This window comes from Glandiceps talaboti, chromosome 17 (assembly GCF_964340395.1).
Source record: "Glandiceps talaboti chromosome 17, keGlaTala1.1, whole genome shotgun sequence".
Taxonomy (NCBI): domain Eukaryota; kingdom Metazoa; phylum Hemichordata; class Enteropneusta; family Spengelidae; genus Glandiceps; species Glandiceps talaboti.
Window position 1 is genome coordinate 4,594,142 of NC_135565.1, and position 20,414 is coordinate 4,614,555.

General features: G+C 34.2%; 1 protein-coding gene across 2 annotated transcripts in view; it reads right to left on the reverse strand.

Annotated features, from left to right (window-relative positions):
* The window catches only part of LOC144448477 (uncharacterized), a 39,423-nt gene that overhangs the window by 778 nt on the left and 18,231 nt on the right, over positions 1-20,414 (reverse strand). The window contains exons 2-3 of one of the 2 annotated variants that reach the window (XM_078138741.1): positions 9,499-9,590; positions 6,290-6,543 (exon numbers count right to left, since the gene is read on the reverse strand). In XM_078138741.1, the coding sequence (XP_077994867.1) occupies positions 6,290-6,543; positions 9,499-9,586 (342 nt within the window). In that variant the 5' untranslated portion in view covers positions 9,587-9,590. Of the gene's footprint in view, positions 1-5,336; positions 6,544-9,498; positions 9,591-20,414 lie in introns of those variants that run through there. The other variant, XM_078138740.1, reaches the window with a different exon arrangement.

Genomic DNA, 20,414 nt, shown 5'->3' on the forward strand with positions numbered 1-20,414 from the left:
CTACCTAATCTAATAAAAACTTCAACAGTTTTTTTTTTGTCGATAACCTTACAATTAGGTGTTACATTTTACAAACATTTGAAATTTGAGGTGGAAATATTTAAGAATGAGATTTTCACACGAATTGGTTGTAAATAATAAAAGCAATTTGGATTTCACCGTATTTCTTCTTTTGTCTGTCTGTCTGTCTGTCTGTCTGTCTGTCTGTCTGTCTGTCTGTCTGTCTGTATGTCTGTCTGTCTGCCCATCTGTCTGTCTGTCTTATTGCGTTGTCTGTCTGTTTGTTTGTCTGTCTGTCTGTCGGTCGATCGGTCGGTCTCACTGTCTGTAGGTTTGTCTGTCTACATAAGGTACATGTATATCGGTGAACTGCAAGACGTATTCCGTTTCTTCTCTGATTATCAAAGGACTACTCCATTGAGTCGTGAAGGACTACATAAAATGTCTGTATATTCATCGTGTAAGTAAAAACTATTCCTTATGGGTAATATCTCTTAAAGTTGGCAAGGTAGTATTTATCTCCTGACGGCATTTGAAAACCAGCTCGGATCTTATGTTGAGGATATGTTTTTCAACATTGATCGACCATGCCTTGTTATAAACAAGGATAGCAACGTTTTGTCTCTTTTATTTTAATCATATATATATATATATATATATATATATATATATATATATATATATATATATATATATATATATATATATATATATATATATATATATATATATATATATATTATATATGTATGTATGTATATATGAACTTGTTGATTTTTCTATTTTCGATCCTATCTGGCCCGAGACATCAGCTGCACATGTTAAAGTGAACACAACAAGTTTACTATATCGATCGAGTCTGACATGTTTTCAAGAACAGTTAGGGCAATTGAGCAGATTGAATAAATCATTGATGCGGGTGCATTCAGACATCGCGTATTCAATTAACCACCAACGGGCAATTAGATACGACGTGAGCGAAGAGCAGCGCTGTTATAAAGTGGAAAGTGCGTTAATGCGTCACACTACACAGCTACCCAGCGGCAACGGTTGCAATAATTCCTGGGGAAAACAAACAAAAAGACGTACCCCTTTCCCCCAAAGGAATCAATTGTTGATACGAGGTGTGTCGGTCTAAATGATTCTGGCACACTGGGTATGAAGCATGCATTCACTTTCAGTCTACAGACTGGTGTTGTCGCAATTTAACATATCGGGGTTGCAAAGATGTGAGTGCTGATACCATTTGTGGACACATCTACTTTGTATTTCATAAATGTATATAAAATGTACTTACGTCAATCAAATGTGGATTGCGGGCAACAATTTAGATCTAAATATTTTGTACGAAATTTCGAGAAAAGAGTTTGAAAATTTAAATAACCATTTATATCACTGCTGTACAAATTCTCTTTGATTAATTTGTATTATTAGGTTTGCTTATTTTTGTCATGATTATGCGACGGACGCATTTTACAACTGAAATCAATAATCCTGAAACGGAACGTTGTTTTGAACAACAATAAACTTTAAATTATAAAATTGTCTCTTTTTGGTCTGTCTTCATCTTAAAATAAATCATTCCTAAGTTTAATTACGTAACACTAATGAGTGTTAATATTCTGACATTAAAAAAACAACTGGGGTGCTATTCAGATCATATATAGTTACTGTTACAATTTGCCAAAATATTGTTAGGCAAATAAAAAAAAAGTTGATTGGTTCTGGTTTCCCGACCCCATGTAGTTTTTCACGCCGACCTTAAACCTTTTTTTTTTTACATATTCGAGAAAAAAAACAAGAAAATCGAAAAAATTGTGAAGTCTCGCAAGAAACATTGGATGAGGGAACTGGCATCAGCTGAAAATACAATATAAAACTGTTCTTCCCAACTGTAATGGCTTTACATCTGCCAGTGATGAGAAGAAACCAATAACACAGAGACCATATGTAACAAAACTACCTGAACTAGACACTCACATATGAAAAAAAATAATGTAAAAAATAAAATCAAAAATCTACCTATCCCACCTATTTTAAAATTGAATGTAATCGGAACCACACACACTTTTTTACGCCTTATCATACGTAAATAACATGTAGCGATGAGTTTAAGATTATATTTGATCCAGGTGATAAAACGTAGCAATATGTTAATACAGGTTTTGTCAAGCCAGGCGTTGATACTGGACAATTTGTGGAGCCAGAAAATGAAACACGGCAATGACAATCATGATTTTATTGAGCCACGAACCATGAAATGTTGCAAAATTTAGAGTTACCATAATCACTTTCTTTGTGATGCCAGATGATGAAATGCTGCAATATTAGTAAGACTTTTCGAAGGCAGGTAACTTTCACACCCTGCCGTTCTATATTTAGCGTTACTAGTTTTATTGTAAACATGATCGGGAAGTGTTGCAGCATGCTAATTTGATAGAAAAAACAACAACGATAATTCTAATATAATGATGCGTTGACACGTCAAACGGAAGATGGATATCTCAACAAACACTGTATACTAGTTCTAAGTCCGGTCGCCCGCTTGTATAGCGCCTTCCCAAAGAAAGTGAACCTAATTGGATGAAACAACAAATTGTGATGAAAACGCTTGACAACACGTTGACCTTCAAACAATCTGAATAATTCAAATGACTTAGAACAGAGGGAGCGAATTGAACAATTATATCAAGCAAAAACTTAATTCAATTACAAACGAAGGCTAGTGGGTGCAAGTAGAATATTGAACGTGTTTTAATCTGCGACTGTTTACCTAATCTAATGTGTTCTGTTTTAGGATTTGGTAAATTACATTTTTGGGTATATTTTCGAACAATTCCAATAATAAGAACCTTAGATACACATTTATGTTGGTGTTTGATTTATTCGTTACCATGCTTAGCGAAATATCATATCGCGTTGACGATGGTGGGCGGATACCCTTAAGATATGCTAGGACACATGAGCAGTATCAGACCTTGAGTCCGTAGTCATTTTATTGCGCGGACCATTGTATGTGCTTATGACATAATCCTATTTTGTTGCTGTTGTTGTTGTTGTTATTGTTGTTGTTGTTGTTGTTGTTGTTGTTGTTGTAGTTGTTTGTATACATGTTGATGGTTCTAAGGCTGGTCATTTAATCAAACGCTATGTACCGCTAATACATTTTACATGGTTGTACACTGTTACATGTGGGGTCCTATTATAGAACTATCAGAACACGACAAGTCCACGGTAATATCATAACACGAACAAGTGAACGCATACTTTTTTCAAAACTGAAAATGGCATTTTTTTGAGTAAAAATAGACAGATAAACAAACAGACCAACGATTGGCATCGGTTTGAGTGTCAGTAATAGTTAAGGCACCATGAGTTCTATTGTTATATAGTTAATAATAAACATGACAGTTATATGTTCAATCACGGTTTGTGGAAAAACAGATCACGTGAAATGTAACACAACATCTCAACCTATAGAGGTCGTATGTTTGACTGAAAATACGGTAAGTATATTGACAATTGAGAGGAAGTTTGGCTACGTCCCATCGCCAGTTTCATGTTAGTGTTCATTGACTCTGTTCGATACAACCACGCAGAAACCGATAATACTTCTTCAGTTCAAAATAGATAAATTACACTTTCTTGGTACTACGGTTTGTCTGAATGAAATCAACTATTCAAACATTTACTGCCATTATACCCAGGCACGTGGGTGCCAATGTTTTGATTTCAGCATTTGATGCGTGCATTGCGGTTCGTTAGTTTATTCAATTTAGACAAAATGTCACAGGAACCTGTATATAGTCAATTTTGCTATCTTAAAGTGTGCCGTGTGCGGTTTCTGATTGGCTTCTGTGTGGTTATATCAAACAGAGCCAGTGAACGCCGACTTAAAATGTACTGTATATGACGGTGTCAATGCCAAGATATTCAATGAATTCGTTGATACATGTTCAATTCACGATTGTGTTCTTGATTCACTGAAAAAAAAATCACTGATGGCATTTGGAAACTGAGGGAAAGACTAACATTGACAGTTTAGTCTGTAGGTGTGACTCCAGGGATTGTCATAACATATCACCATTTTCAACAGTTATCACTTAAAGGACGTAATAACCATATAGTATTCATTCTATGAATCATTCTATGTTTTTTTATACGGTATTGTATTGTTTAAATCACGGACCATTGCTATGCAGTGAACTTTAAATATTATACAATATATAATAAAATATAGTGAGATCACCAGGAATGGTTCTTTAGAAGTGAATATGGAGGTATAAAATGTATAATTATCACCGTGAACGAGCCAAGTAGTGAACGGAAAATATGGCTAATATACCCTAATCTGTCCACCACGTCACAACATCTCATGTCTTATCACTGGTTCTGCGGTGCTCAAAACTGAATGAGTTAAAACACCACAATTCTTCCGATTTTCCATAAAAATAATTATGTTCTTGCGGACGCATACCTATATTATTCAATAGTAATGTTCGTTATTCTGCCATAAAATACACATAATCTAGGTCTAGCAACACGTACAGTGTTACAGTTACAGTAGTAAAAAAGACCCCTTATGTATCTTGTACTTCATTTGTCGTTAGCGGAACATAGAAAAAATATATTTGGGGCAATATGCTTTATTAAACTATGCGTAAGCCAAGTTGAACAAAAAATATTGAGTTTATATCCGTGTCTTTCTACGTCACAGCAACGAGCGTCTATGTCACGCCAGCATTTGTCTGCGTCATTGGGTAATATGGTTTTAATTTTGTAAATAAAGCAGGCTATTTTATTTTTTTAAATATTATTTTTTTATGGCATGTCTGTTAATGTGATGCCTTTCAATTCCTTACTATTATTATTGGTTTTAAAGTTGTTGGCTACTGAAACCCTCTATTAGTCATACAACAACACTTTCGAAAGTATTGAAAGATTAACGAAATACAAAAACACGGACAGAAACAACCACGTCATATAATAAACACATTATATGAATTGTTAGTATACGAAAAAAAGACAGACACAAGACAAAAACTATCCAAAAACAAATATCGTACAGTAAAAAAAATAAAAATCTGCACAAAATATTAGAAGAAAAAAAGTGTTACCTTCAGTTTAACTTGTTAGTCACATCCATAGAAAGCAGGACAGGTAATCTGTTAGGTCAACCATTTGAACTTTGACCTCTTACCTTTTACCTTTACAAATGATATTGTTAGTATGCTTGAATGTTTAGAGGAAAGAAGCCCACAACAACAAAAATTGCGTTGTTAGTATACAAAATAAGCAAAAGCACAAAAATACATTTTTTTTTCAACAACCAATTTTTAATCATAAACATGTATTTAGCCAGTAAGCCTTATATGACAACCTGGCTTTCATCTATGCTCCCGAAAAATATGACTGCATTCAATACATGCGTAAAATAATGCAAGAATAAATAAACATTATAGTCTAATTCTACTTCAAATAAAATAACGTGCACCAAATAATGGCTTAGCTTTAAATGTCTGCAAAAAACTACATAAGCAATATCAGTTATAGCACATACGTAAATTGCTACCATGCATGGTTAGATCCAATACACAAATTAGAAGAAAAATCATTTCCAACAGACACAATGGTGGGTTAAGGGGTCTTGATGCTTGTCATGTGCCCTGTAGGAGAACCAGTGTCCCTTTAGGTTTACGGAATAGAACGCCTCTGTAGCATTAGAAGATTTCATAGCCTAAAGTGCTCATCAAAACCGACTACAGATTTTCTAACTACTAACATAACTCTTATCTTTCATGTTCACAGTATTTGCGGGATAAATCCTCACAGCATAGCATATAGTTCTTAATTTGATAATATATGAAAATAAATGTTGTGACATCAGAAATCAGCGTCAGAATAAGGTTTAACCGATGGAGACGTTATAAATCAAAGTTAAGTAATTCCATAGGATTTCAAGTACAGACATTCAAATATATTCATTAGTTCCTTTTAAGTTTCGTCATTCCACTTTTGTTCTCAAAATGTTTGGGGATAACATAACTCTTTTATTCGGAAAGGGGGAGGAGGGGCCGGTGAGTGCCGTGAAACTAAGGTGTATGGCATTTCGTTAAATTGTATGTCATTATGGGAGGATGATAATATATATAAATATATATATTTATCAGTCTTAGTTTTCTTCTATCGCGTGGTCACGTTTCCCTGCAGGGTATTGGTAGATAGCGTGCCAGTACGTGTCGCGGTCGATTGGCCGTTGGTTAGTATTGCCTTGTCGCCTGTTACCAACCTGTTGTGGCCTTCTTCCGTTCCTCTTGGTGAAATCTGCTGATCGTCTGCCGAACATGAGACCTAGTGTGCCGATGCCCTTGCCTCGTTTGTCGTATGCAACGTTGTATTCTTCTTGTTCACAGATGTCTTCGTCGCCTTTCAGAAACCGTTGGTAAATGATACATTTGATATAATCTACGAGTTGCCTGAGGCGTGATTCTTCTTCTTCAAGACCCTGGATATCTAGTTGAGTGTCGTCCGCAAAGTTGAAACCTAGCCGACAAAAAGAAAATTTTCAAATCAAAACGCATCCTCGTCTTGGATTTGTTTAAAAAGAGAACACAATAGCCAACATAATGAATAACACGAATTAAGATTACGTTAGGGAGTCAAACAACCTTCATACAAAATGCTAACCTTAAACCTGATTCCCTAGCAACCTAAGGGGTCATTTTACTATTCAATATCCCACCCACATCAGACAGATAGAGACATTCACATTGTTCAAAAAAATGTGTACATTTGTATAAATTACGCAAATTCATATGTTTTGTTATTCTGTCATTAAGGATCAAGGACTATATCTTTGATTTTTATCTAAAATCTTATAAAAATTCAATTAAAACTTCAATACAAATACAAATGTAATGATTTTGGCGAGAAAACAAAGTCAGTAAAATGCAGGTCAAAGTGTGAATATTGAAATATATATTTGCATTAGCGATTGACCATATTTACAATTCTCATAAGGCAGGATATAACAGAGACATGGATCATTGCATTATTGTAGATGGCATGATAGCCTACACGTTGTTCAGAGAAGCGGCTGGTGTTATTTCAGCGATCGTAACTGGCCTTTTTGTTGTTATATTTCGCTCCGCTCGGTATTCTCAAATGTACCAATGAAGTGTCAATTTTTACACTAGCCTAAATCCTAAAAAGACTTGTGGTCATGATGACTGTCCAGCTAGATTACACATTGACGGAGTAGTTGTTATAGCTAAACCACTGGCTTACATTTTTAATTTATCATTTACGTCTGGTGTCTTTCTAAAAGTATTTAGAACAGCCAAAGTAACCCCTATCTATAAGAAAGTAGCTACTGATGACCCTGGTATTATAGACCTATCTCAATTCTGTCCCTTTTAAGTAAGTCTTTGAACAAATTGTCAACACCCGACTAATTATTTTTTTTTTTTTTTTTTTTTTTTTTTTTTTGGGGGGGGGGTCAGAATATTCTTTATGAACATCAGTATGCATTTAGTAAAAAAACTAAAGCCGAAACCTCTCTCTTATCAATCTCATAGACCACATTTTAAGTTACACTTGGCATATTTCTAGACTTCTCCAAGGCCTTCGATACTATTAACCATCAAATTAGTTTGTCTAAAATGGCATATTGTGGTATTAGAGGACTGCCAGTACAGTGACCTTCTGATTATTTGCATAATAGATCCTAATTTGTCAGTGCAGATGGCAATAAGTCATCAAGCCTTAATATTAAATGTGGTGTACCTCAAGGGTCTGTTTTGGGACCTACCCTTTTCTTATTTTTTATCAATGCCATTTTTCGTTCTTCGACTTCTTGTAATGTTAGGTTGGTTGCAGATGATACCAATCTCTTTCATACTTTTGATAGTAACAGCGACAATATAAATTTGAAAAGGGTTGATTTACACTTCACTAAAGTTGTAATATGGTGTAATGCCAACAAACTCACTATTAACCATCTCAAAACAAACTACACTGTCTTTAGAAGCAAGAAAAGTGAAGTTGCCCTTGGTATCATCTTAGACAAACATAACTGGTCCAAAAATGCATACAGAGTGAACTATATTGTGAGGAAAAAAGTTGGCATTCTATTTCGACTGAGACAGTTTATACCACAAAATATTCTTTTGTTAACATACAAAACTTTCATAGACCCTCATATATCACATATGCCCTTGAGGTCTGGGGCTCTGCATACCGATCACATCTGACTTGTATCCTCATGGCAGCAAGAGCTATAACTTCTAGTGATCGTACTGTACAGAAGGCTCCAATCAAACATTTAATAAGTTACATATTCTAAACATTGTTAACCAACATAGACTTCAGATTTGCACTTTTATGTACGACTTACTCAACGGTAACTTGCCACATCATTTCACACAATATTGTCCATTTCCTACTCACTACTATAATACACGTCACAAAATCAAAGGCAATGTTTCAATTCCAAGGGTAAACATAGAAATGGGTAAATTTGCAATATCATACACTGGTGCTGTACAATGGAACAACCTACCTCTCGATCTTAGGTCAAAATCATACTCCATATATGATGTAAATATATTGTAACTAATGTATGTATGTATGTATGTATGTATGTATGTATGTATGTATGTATGTATGTATGTATGTATGTAGTCATTTAGTGTTCACTGCCCTCTTTATATTTTTGTCATGTATTTATTTATAGATTTTATTTACAGTGTCTAAGGAGACGGACTAGATTAGCAACTGGCTATTTTCCATTCTCCTTTTACCTACTTCAAGATGTGTAATACATTTTGTATTTTCTTTTGTCTGTAAATGTACACATTTATTTATTAAGTGGATAATAAAGAAATAATAGTATATACGAATATGCATTATTGGCGTGCAATCCCAAGTTAGAATCTGATTGGACGAATACATTAATTAGAATGATATATTTTCAATCGCAATATGGTCACAGCTGCGTAATGATTGGTTAAAACATAGCTTGAGACAGTGTTCCTATTGGTAAAGAGAGCATAGTCGCTGGCATAGTGTCAGCTGCTACCCAAGCAGGCTAAGCAGCACTTCCTGAAAATGACAGAACTTTGATTGATCTTTGTTTGGAAATATAAAGTATTATGTACACGCAACTTAGACGTCGTAGGCTTACCTTCACAGCTTGACTTGCACGTGAATTGAAATTATGATAGATGTTCGACTTGATTTTACCGATGTCTGGAACTCTCACACGTCGTTAGACACAATGTGCATTTCAATGACTAAAGCATTTGTTTTCACAGTCTAAACATAAATAGTACACTCCCTTCCATTGCAATATTTATTAGGGCTATGTTAATGACGTAAGATAAGTTTACCAAAAGTTTACAATAAACAACTAGTTCATTTAATTGTTTTCCAAACGAAATTCAATGATATGACAACAACATTGACATTGACCATTAAAGAGTACAGCGTCGTACATACCTGATTCACCCTTTTGTTCACCTTGTACGGCAAGGACTTGAGCGCAAAGAAGCGCCAAAAAAGCAATAGAAAATGTTAATTGGTTCATATTCCTGCAATGAAATGAGAGACAGAGAGAAAAGAATAGGTAAGCTATTGCTTGTTGTACTGATAAGTAACATTAATTATTTCATTCATTCATAAATCACTATTCATAGATAATAAAACGACGTCGTGTTATTATCTATGATTGCGTTCACTAGGCTATTTACTTTTTAAGAGCGTCGTTACTAATTGCATTGATTCTGATTAACTGTTCGTAAATTAATTGTGAGACATGATTAATGCTGATGGTTATAATTAACGCAATTGTATGTGTTTGACTAATGAGAGAGAGAGAGAGATAGAAAGAGAAGAGAGAGAGAGAGAGAGAGAGAGAGAGAGAGAGAGAGAGAGAGAGAGAGAGAGAGAGAGAGAGAGAGAGAGAGAGAGAGAGAGAGAGAGAGAGAGAGAGAGAGAGAGAGAGAGAGAGAGTTGGAGGTTTATTCTGCTCCTGTGTCGGTGTATGTCTAAATCAGTCTCTGCCCAGTTTCAAAAACAACGTTATGTGAAAACTGTCATTCCCAACATAAAACTGTGTTTACATAAAATGTTTTACTACATTCATATCTTCTCGAAAGTTGGTAAAGTAAAACAAATACCAGAATACGGGTCATATAATAGTTTGACTAAGGGAGTCGAAGTTGGATCACCGTGTCCAACTCATTAATTTGTCAACTAGTTGGATTGTCATGCAGGGTAAATCAAATATCGGGAATTGGAGACCTTCACTTTTTCAAAGAACTACCGCTCATAAGAGTTGTGTAAATACGCCGTCGTACTATGATCAGGTGGGAAATAAGCGGGTATAATTGGGCTCTATACATGAAACACAATAGGTCAAAATGAGACGAGAACAACGTTGTCGTCTATTGAATTGGCATATAAATTGATATCGTACGACCAGCTGCCAGATACCTGATTAGTGTCTATTTACAAAACATTCTGTTAATAATACCAAGGGTGGGCTGACGATCTGTGTCTTGTCAACGGTACTTCTTCAGCTTGAGACTCTCTCCTTATATAGTTATGACAAACAACTATTTAGAAAACATGGTAACACAAATGTAACTTGTAGTTTGTCACCAAACTTTTACTTGATGTCGAAGTCAACTACTAATATACCATTTATTTTTATCATTTTTTGATAACAATAATAAGGTGAAATATAAATTATTATTATTTTAAAATATTATCAGTTTATATTTAAAATATTATAATTGTATTAGTTTGAAATAAATTGTAAAATCAAACTATTAGGAGGTAAGAAATATTTTTTTAGTATGAATTAGACTATCGAGTGTATTCTGATGACTTCCGCTTTAATATCAGATTGCGTCTTGTGTTAATCTATTTATGAAGTATAGTGTAGTAGCACTAGTAATCCTTAAACTGAACAGCGTATTGCTCGACACACATTTTAAGTTTACCATACGATTGCAACATTTTCTTTACAATTATCATATTAGCACGTCACGGCTAAATCTTTAACATTGCAACAGCATATAACTACTGAAAATTCCGAGATGTTCAATCAACATTGCCCTAATCAGAATCACTTATGTAACAATATCCCAGTATAACAGAGTCACATGTAAAGAAAATGCTTCAATGTTATGACTATATGTCGCAGACCATAAGATGTAGCGATGATAGCATGTTGTGCGAGCAATTTCATGAAATGTAGCAATGATAATAAGACATTTATAGAACCAGACAACGAAATGTGGCAATATCAATATATTTTCGTCGAGACAGACGATACAACATAGCAATGCTTGTAAGATAAATTGTAGCGAAGTTAATAAGATTTTTGTCGGGTCATCGCCAGACGATCAAATCAATTCTAGTGTGATTGTTGTGTTGCTTGACGATACAATGTAGCAATGTTAAGTAAGATTTTTGTCAAACCATATGATAAAATGTAGCAATGTTAGTAAGGTTTTTGTCAAACCGGACAATACAATGTAGCAATGTTAGTAAGATTTTTGTTGGGACAGATGATAAAATGTAGCAATGTTAGAATAATATGCATAGGCCCAGAAGTTGTTCTGTTTCAGGTGACGGGTTTCATTTCTAAAGTCATTAGCAATCTGAATATATTTTTTATACTAGATTGTGCAATGCTGATTGTGAGAGTCTCAGAGGGACCGTGAAGTCACATACATTTTAAATATACATACAATATCACATTATCAGCATTACATGAGCTTAATTTTTAAATACATGACAACGCGAGATGAATAATAGACCTTAAACAATCCGGGTTGTTATAATTTTTGACGTCTTAAACTATGGAAACATTGACGTGTTGTGTAGACGCACGTGGTGCATTGAAAACAATGGGGTGCATATAAAATAACATTTTTTATCGGACCAGGTGTTTGAAAAATAACTCTTGATTTTAGGATACAGTACAATAATGACATATTCATGCGTTCATATTTTTAAACAGAACACCTCATATGTGCATTAATAAAGGGTCAACACAAAATGCCACTTTTCACGTCAAGCCAGAGCAAAAATTGCAAATAGGTAACACATATCAAAACAAAACAATTACTTCGAATTGAAAATGGCACGTTCTGCAACTGAGGATCTACTCTGGACTAAGTCATTGTGCAAATTAGTATTATTAAGTAAACGCAATTAACACTAAAACGTATCATGAAGTAGATCTGAGTCGACATTACGTGATAGCTCAGATGTTCACATTTATTAATAACCAGCACATTACGTCATAATATCACTTTTATACCGTATTTTAAGTCCTCGTAATTTATCTATACATTGTAGCACATCATTAATGCCATACATGGTGACATGTTTATACCATATCCTGATTCCTCCTGAAGTCTCTGTAATTCATCAGACGTGATTCAATATGCTTTTGTGTTGTAGTCTTCTATTGTTTGGGTATAATATACAATTATGTAATAATAAATAAAGAGCACAAATATACCAATATTCCGTAAGTTACAGTCTATGATATTTTCAAAATAGGAGAGTTATAAAGCAAGAACGACAAAGTGAATTAATAAACTCCATTTCAAATGCGGATTTACAAGTACGTCAACAACACATCGCTCTCAGTACAAAACATCAGATTTTTCCGAACAATAATACTGATTATAACACAATGGAGCCGATGTTATCCCCGCCAAGGGATTCTTTTCAATGGCAAGTTGCTGAATTGCTACGAACAATTGATGTTAAATTAGTTTCTAGATTACTTCACCATGCATAAAAATAATTTCAATAAAAAATAGTCCTGCTCATTTAATAACATTACAAGTCACAATTCAAACTTGTTAACAACGACAATAGTCTAATCAGAAGTCATCCTTCTTCTTTCGCTATTATGTAATCTCTTAAAACCCAGTAACAAAGTTATCTTTAAATTTACGGAAATGTCTCATCCTCCTGGTTAAATTGATTGCTTTCACAAACTGCTATGACGTACATACAACAGTTGTACACAATGTTTTACTATTTCATTCAAACCATCTTCCGGTTTAATCCAACATGAAATCGACAACCCGAATCTGAACCACAATTTACAGAATTTGTTCCCTCAAATTTGGCGGGAAGAAAACTGCAGTCTGCAACTAATATACCTACTTTAGAATGTGACATGATGCGGAAAGAATAACACAGTTTTGAGAACGGGAGGTTTGTGTTCTTATTTCAATATATTTACGTAGTTGATATTCAGCAAACATTACGGAGTTGATCAGTGCATGGAAATTTTCTAAAATATGTATTAATTCCACGAGTTGTCAGCTCCCGTGAGTGACATTCTTTATGCGTAGTAAGATTACCGATAACGGTTTATTCTAATGTGTGATAATCGTTTGTATTTTCCAATCTTATTCAAATGACACTAGGATCAATGTCTAATTAAGCAGGCGACCAAGTGTAAACGATTCCATCGATAGTGTAAGAGAGGAAAACATGAAATTATACATACACGATCTTATATAATTTAATTTGACGTGAGACGAATTGTCTTACTATAATTTCATAAAGGTCTTCCATTCACTATATTTGACTGTAATATTATGATATGAGATGAAATGATATGATATGAGATAGTATATGATATTATATGATATGATATATGATATATATGATATCATATATGATCTGATATGATATATGATATATGATATGATATGAGATTATATGATAAATGATTTGATATCACATCATGTGATATCATTATGATATCATGTGATATCATATGATATATTATATGATAGGATATAAAATATTATCACCATCTAACCATACACTGAGTATACATGTCCAACCATTTATCCATCCATCCATCCATTCATTCACCCATCCATCCATCCATCCACCCACCCATCCATCAATCTATCCATCCATCAATCCATCCATCCATCCATACATATTAACAAATGTACTTCCTTAATAAATTATAAACACACTGTCTGTTCTGTTTATATCGAAGGCGACTTACTGGTTATCCAACCTACTTTGACTTCTTTCCAGAATGATTAATACTAAATGATATCAAAACAAGCTAAAATGTCCAAATGCCATACATAGAAAATACCATTATTCTTTCAATTTCATGAATGTTAAGTAAAAGATAAAAGTCGATAAAATCATTGAACATTATTGAAAACTTCATTCTAACGTCACTGTGTAAACGTGTTCAGTAGCTAACATGTAGAATCTTGCCATTTCATAATGTTAAGAATGTTATGAAATTGCCGGGTTTCTATATAAAGTGCACCAACATTTATCGTATACAGTCTTAACTGTCTTACCTTCTGCATGTAGTGAGAATCATGTCTTGCAAACTGAGAGCTGTACAGGACAATGAGGAGACGATTTGAGATCCTCGTAACTGATTCACCTAATAAATATTAAGTACTAATTAGACTACTTAAGTAATGATTTTTTAAGTGTGCCGTATTATCCAAGGTTATCCCTCTGATATATTTTCAAAAGTACAGTAGCCTAAAGGGTTTCATTATTTTCGCAGCTATCGGACAGTTAGAAGTATTTCAATTTTTTCGCGCTTGAATTACTTAGCCCTCCTCATAAAACCATAGATAGTGACGCAGATTTTTGATTGCATTGCCCTTTATTATTCTTTTCATTATATTCTCACCTAAATTTGTAACGGAGAAATGTTGGAAACGTCCTTTTTAAACAAAACTGAACGCAGCATTTAACAAAACGGATGAAGCGTACAACGTGTGATTTAATGCTCATGTTCTTACTATCTTTCTGAGGATTGATGGTCTATGTACAACTCCAATTTCTTTCGTTTTTTATAGAAAACGTTTTACATGTGTAACAAAATGTATGTGTGAAGAAGAAAAATGGCTGAAGAGAAAAATTAATCAGATTGCTTGCATAAATTCCATCACTGAGTCTGAACAGGTTTATATATCATTCTATAATTTTATCACATATGCCTTGATGACGTCAACGCGAAAGATCACTTCTGATATGAGACTTCAAACGGCATGAGAGTCTTTCATGTCATCAGAAAACACATAACACTATACAGGTACGTACATTTCGCAACAGCATCGCTGGCCCGACTGTGAGTGTACTGTAGGTCACAGTTAGTTACAGAAACCAAGTCATTAAAGCCCGATACCCTATATGTAGGGTATAATTACATAGAGTTACAGAAACCAAGTCATTAAAGCCTGATACCCTATATTTAGGTTGCAATTACATAGAGTTACAGAAACCAAGTCATTAAAGCCTGATACCCTATATTTAAGTTGCAATTACATAGAGTTACAGAAACCAAGTCATTAAAGCCTGATACCCTATATCTAGGTTGCAATTACATTGAGAAACAAGTAAGTACATAGAGTTAGAGAAAGCAAGTCTCTAAAGTGTTAATGGCTAATAGTTTAGTGTCATAGGATGAACTGGTGTTTAATGATACTGTCCAAGGTGTTTTATGAGAACCACTTGAGACGTATTAAGCGATTTGTATAAATGTGGCCAACAGTTTAGCATTCACATTAAGTATTAAGTATTAACCGTCTTACGAGTAGTGATTTATCTCGTACTTATAAGTTTATATATGCTAAGTATTACAACTTTGATAGGTCATTTGTATTATACCAAAGATATTTATCGTCCCTGTGTGAATTATGGAAGTTTAGGATTTGAGGTAATGTGTCATCCAAGATTACTGGAATCTATACTTCTTGTCGTGCCAATCGCGCAAATATGGAGCAGCTTTCTACGTGATTTTAACAAGCCTATGGACATGTATCTATTATTCATAGGACGGACATATAATGTATAAACATACGCATTGACAATGCATATTGCCAAGGGATGTTTAAATAAATTACGAGCTGGAATTCTTCAGGAGTATTTAATGTGATATATTTTGACATTCCAATGTGGGGGAAGTACTAATGTTTTACGTTGTGGAGTTGTGACATGATACAATATTCCATAGAAGAGATAGATCGTTTGAAAGGCTAGACAGAAACAACAAATACAAATAAAGGTGAGGTTGTTTCCGCGATATCTTAAAAGTCGCAATGCTTTATAATTTTATTAGATTCTTCAACATTACTACCTTGCTGACCTTTTAAAAAACGTATGCAAATCTCCTTTGGCAAAAGTAAGTACAAAATATTTTGTTTCCGATAACATGACTTCTGAAAAAAAAGTGTAAGTAGGCCTGGATTTTATTTCATTGTATATTTTATTTGATTGTTTTAAATACTTCGTCCCAAAGACACGGCGGACTGTGATGTTACAGGCCGGTCTATTTTTACAATTTTTAAATGATGTTAGTTAGTTTCCTTGTCAGTTTACTCAACATTTCAAATCGTGTTTTCACGCAACGGATCTCTTTTTTATTTATAGTGTCCTCACAATTACTAAATGAATTGTCATTTCCAATAACGACTTCGTGATTTATAATAGAACACATCTAAGCATCGCCGTGTGGGATGACGTGGTGTATTGATATTTTCTCATTATACAATGTCGTTTGGTTGACGTCACTCCTTGTACAAGATTATATGTTTCACGCTAAACATTATACCCTAGCAAGATTTCCGTCTACCAAATATCTATTCTCGGCTACCAAACTGTTGAACATATGCATGGCACATGCGATACCTTCTCACACTATCAATTAGCATTGACGCGTTGGTTAGGGTGATCGATTTGACGTCACAGTCACCGCCCCTGATTATGACATGACGCAAGTTCGCATCTATATGATGACGCAAATCAAATACTTTAATTAAATAACGTTAATTTTAATTAGCCGTAATTCTGATCCTCATTAGCATAAACACGCCAAATTAAAATAGTTTAAGTTAACGACGTACAAAGCCAACGGATCTGTGAATAACCAAATAATAGTACTGTTCAAGGATGTTTTCTAAAAGAGCCACGAATTGGTATCGTTTAGCTGACTGATTACAGAGTAAGTTCTAATTATTCCTAAACATACTTAGCATTCGCAAAATAGGCAAACATCTCGAACGTCTAGCACTGGATACGGACGGCATAGAATGGGTTGGAGAACAAGTCGACCGTGTGTACTTGTATTTAAGAAATAAAATCAGAACATATTCTTTGTCACTTATCTTATGTTTGATTCAAATAAAAAAGTACAGCTATACAGCTTAACGTTTATACAGCAGGGTGTCCTATGTTATCATGTCATTACACTTATAGACAAATCTAGTATGGACGTAACACATTGAAAGAAAACGGGTAACGTGATTTATAATGATCCTTTAACCTTAAGGCAAAACAACTGTCGGAAATATAAGTAACGTTTGGGAACGACTTTGATTTGTTTACATCATCGCCCCAGTAGGCTAACACTGATTATTGTCTCGAGACCTGTTTATATGGGATGTTAGGGTTTGTTGTTATAGGAAAAAGTTAGAGGAAGCTATTATGCCTTTCATCCATAATGCGAAGATTTGATATTGAAAATGTGGTCTACATAGCTAAGCCTGTTATCAACATTACAGTGGCCTACATCGTTAAATCGTTGATGGTTCTCCAGATATCGGCAATTCAATGGAATACACAGATCATAGCCGACTAACCATTTGGTAACACACTGGATGCCAACAGAATATTAATCAGCTTCGAGATAAGGACAGTGTAGTTGTGACAGGTTGGTATGACAAACACACATGAAGTGTTAAGTTTTAGTATTAGTTTCTTACCAGGGAAAGGACACCTTTTGAATTAACGATTTAATAAAACCTTGTATGTTTAACAAGATAATAGCATTGGATTCATATACATTCATTTCCAGTGCGGAGCTATATCTGAACTTCGGCGGAAGTGACGTATGGACCTTGCTAGGAAACTTTAATTCAATATATTGCAATTGTTGACTGCATGCATTGTTATACAATTCAGTTAGAATAACAATAGAAAATGTGGGCAACACGCTAACGGAAATTGCCAAGTCAGGCCTATACGTCACTTCCGCATACGTTTGGATTGATACCACCTAAGTACTAAGAAATGAAAGTGACTAAATCATTGTACTTTATCTAGTTTTACATCCATGTTTTTTATTAAATATAGCGAATTCACAAGGTATCCTACCGTCTAAGGAAATTGACAGTCGTTCATTTCCCCGCTTAGTAAAGACAGTATTTGCCGACAATTTTTTTGGTTCTATGACAGATTAATTTCGATACCATATTATATGACCGCCATTTCAAAATATTGACTGAGAATGGCTTCTTGAATAAAATGACAATAATAGTACGATTTATTACCAAGGTGCATACTGCGATTACGAAGGTTCGTTCCAATGTCAGTATTTGTGACACTACTGAATTGTTTATCATTGGCAAAACTACACTTAATCTCAGATTAGCTTTATTGGCAATCTTTATTTTCAATTTAGTAAGGTTAGTTGAAAACTCATCGCAGACAAGTACATTTACACTCACACTCATACTCGCATGTATCATAACGTTTATCTATTGCGAGTGGTTTACAGAATTAGTTATGAAAAATCAAATGACCCTTCATTACTGTGATTTATTTTGAAATATTGTGACACTGCATGAGAGGTATCTGACAACACAAAAACTGTACTTAAAAAATGAGGTCATGAAGAAAGATCAGTAGTATTCAATTTCTGGAATATAAAAAAAATGGAAGACATGACACACGTGTATGAGTACATAATTTATGCGATATTAATCACTTGTTACTCTTTAGAATTTCAACACGTAGAACGAGAGAGCATAAGTGCAAGTTAATAAAGCCGCGATGAAGCAAAACCGTGCGTCAATGGTCTTCTTCTGTTTATGATGTCATCGACTATAGATTCCACTTTCTGAACACAATCTCGGTAGTGGCAGTGACCTCTATCCAAAACAAAATAAATTTATAAATTTATAGATTTTACACATGGTAAAAATAGGCCAAAAATGTATCTGTTTGGCCCTAGGCCCGTATGACCCTAAGCCAAATTTAAATAGCGGTTTTCCCCTATTTTATCTGACTTCACTCTGAACACTTTCCGTGAAATAAAAGAGACAAACGTACTATCAGAAAAAATGTCCTCAAGGTATTTTTCTATGACAAATATATCATTGAAGAACATAATAAAATAGTATGTATGATTCTGAATATACTGTAAGACTCTGAACCAACTTTGATAAGTCACCTAGTTGCCGTCAGCTTTCAGACTAAAAGTTATCCTTTTTTTGAGATAAAAAAACACACAATGAACAAAATGAAAATGCTTAAAATGTGAAAAATCACAGACAGTAGGGTTAGGACTTTTCGGCACCAATCCCTTCAATTTATAAATTTAACATTGACATTTAAGTCTGTTAACACTTTGCAATATCAAACAGAAATATGTCACAATTAGTTTGTTTAAAGTAATGTATCATAAAGCGAATGTACACAACTTGTTACAAATTACTATCATGTGGGTGTTTGGAACACATGCAATCAAACGTGCGTAGGATGTGAGAATTCTACAACAACAATGAAATAATTATGTCTGAATACCGCATTCTTTGGTGTGTTCTGTTTACTTGTTTCAAATATTACAATTTTCAAAAGCTAAAAACATTTTTGACAGGAAATGTGGTATTTGTGGTATTCATACTTCTTGTCAAAAGACCTCAACATTTGATAATCTATTGCACAAATGAGCTCTATGACTGTCTGTGAGCACTCCAAATGTCTGCGTCGACGACACAAATAGTGTACTCAACAAGCATTACATGTTTGAAGACACACACTTCTTCAATGTGTTTCAATTTATTCAATATTACATTTCTTATTTTAACTGTTTGGTCTGTCCACTCAGATTGGCATAACCTTTGATGCATTCAGTTTTAGAATGATATGTTACATAACACCCTCAACTGGTAATTACCAAACGTATATATATCTTTCAGGGACCCAACCGCTGATCATTGATGACATGAGGAAGTTAATGAGAACAGCAAACATTCCTCTGACAGTCTACATCATACACGAAGCTAAGAAAACACAGAACAAAGTTCGTCGTCGGCGTCTTTTAGACAAACATGATTTTAAATCCCTTGAAAATTATAAACATACATTTAATTTACCGAGAATACTTTAATTCAAAAAGAAATTTATTTATATGAAATATGAATTTCGCCATTGTGTGATTATTGTTTGTAATTTGTAAGGATACTGTCGAGGCAATATTGGCGCAAAATGTACTTTAAGGTTATCGGATTCCCTTGATTATTTTTCTGATAACATAACATAACATAGCATAATTCCTCCTCATGCAAAGAATAACAACTGCAAGATAATCCACTTAACAT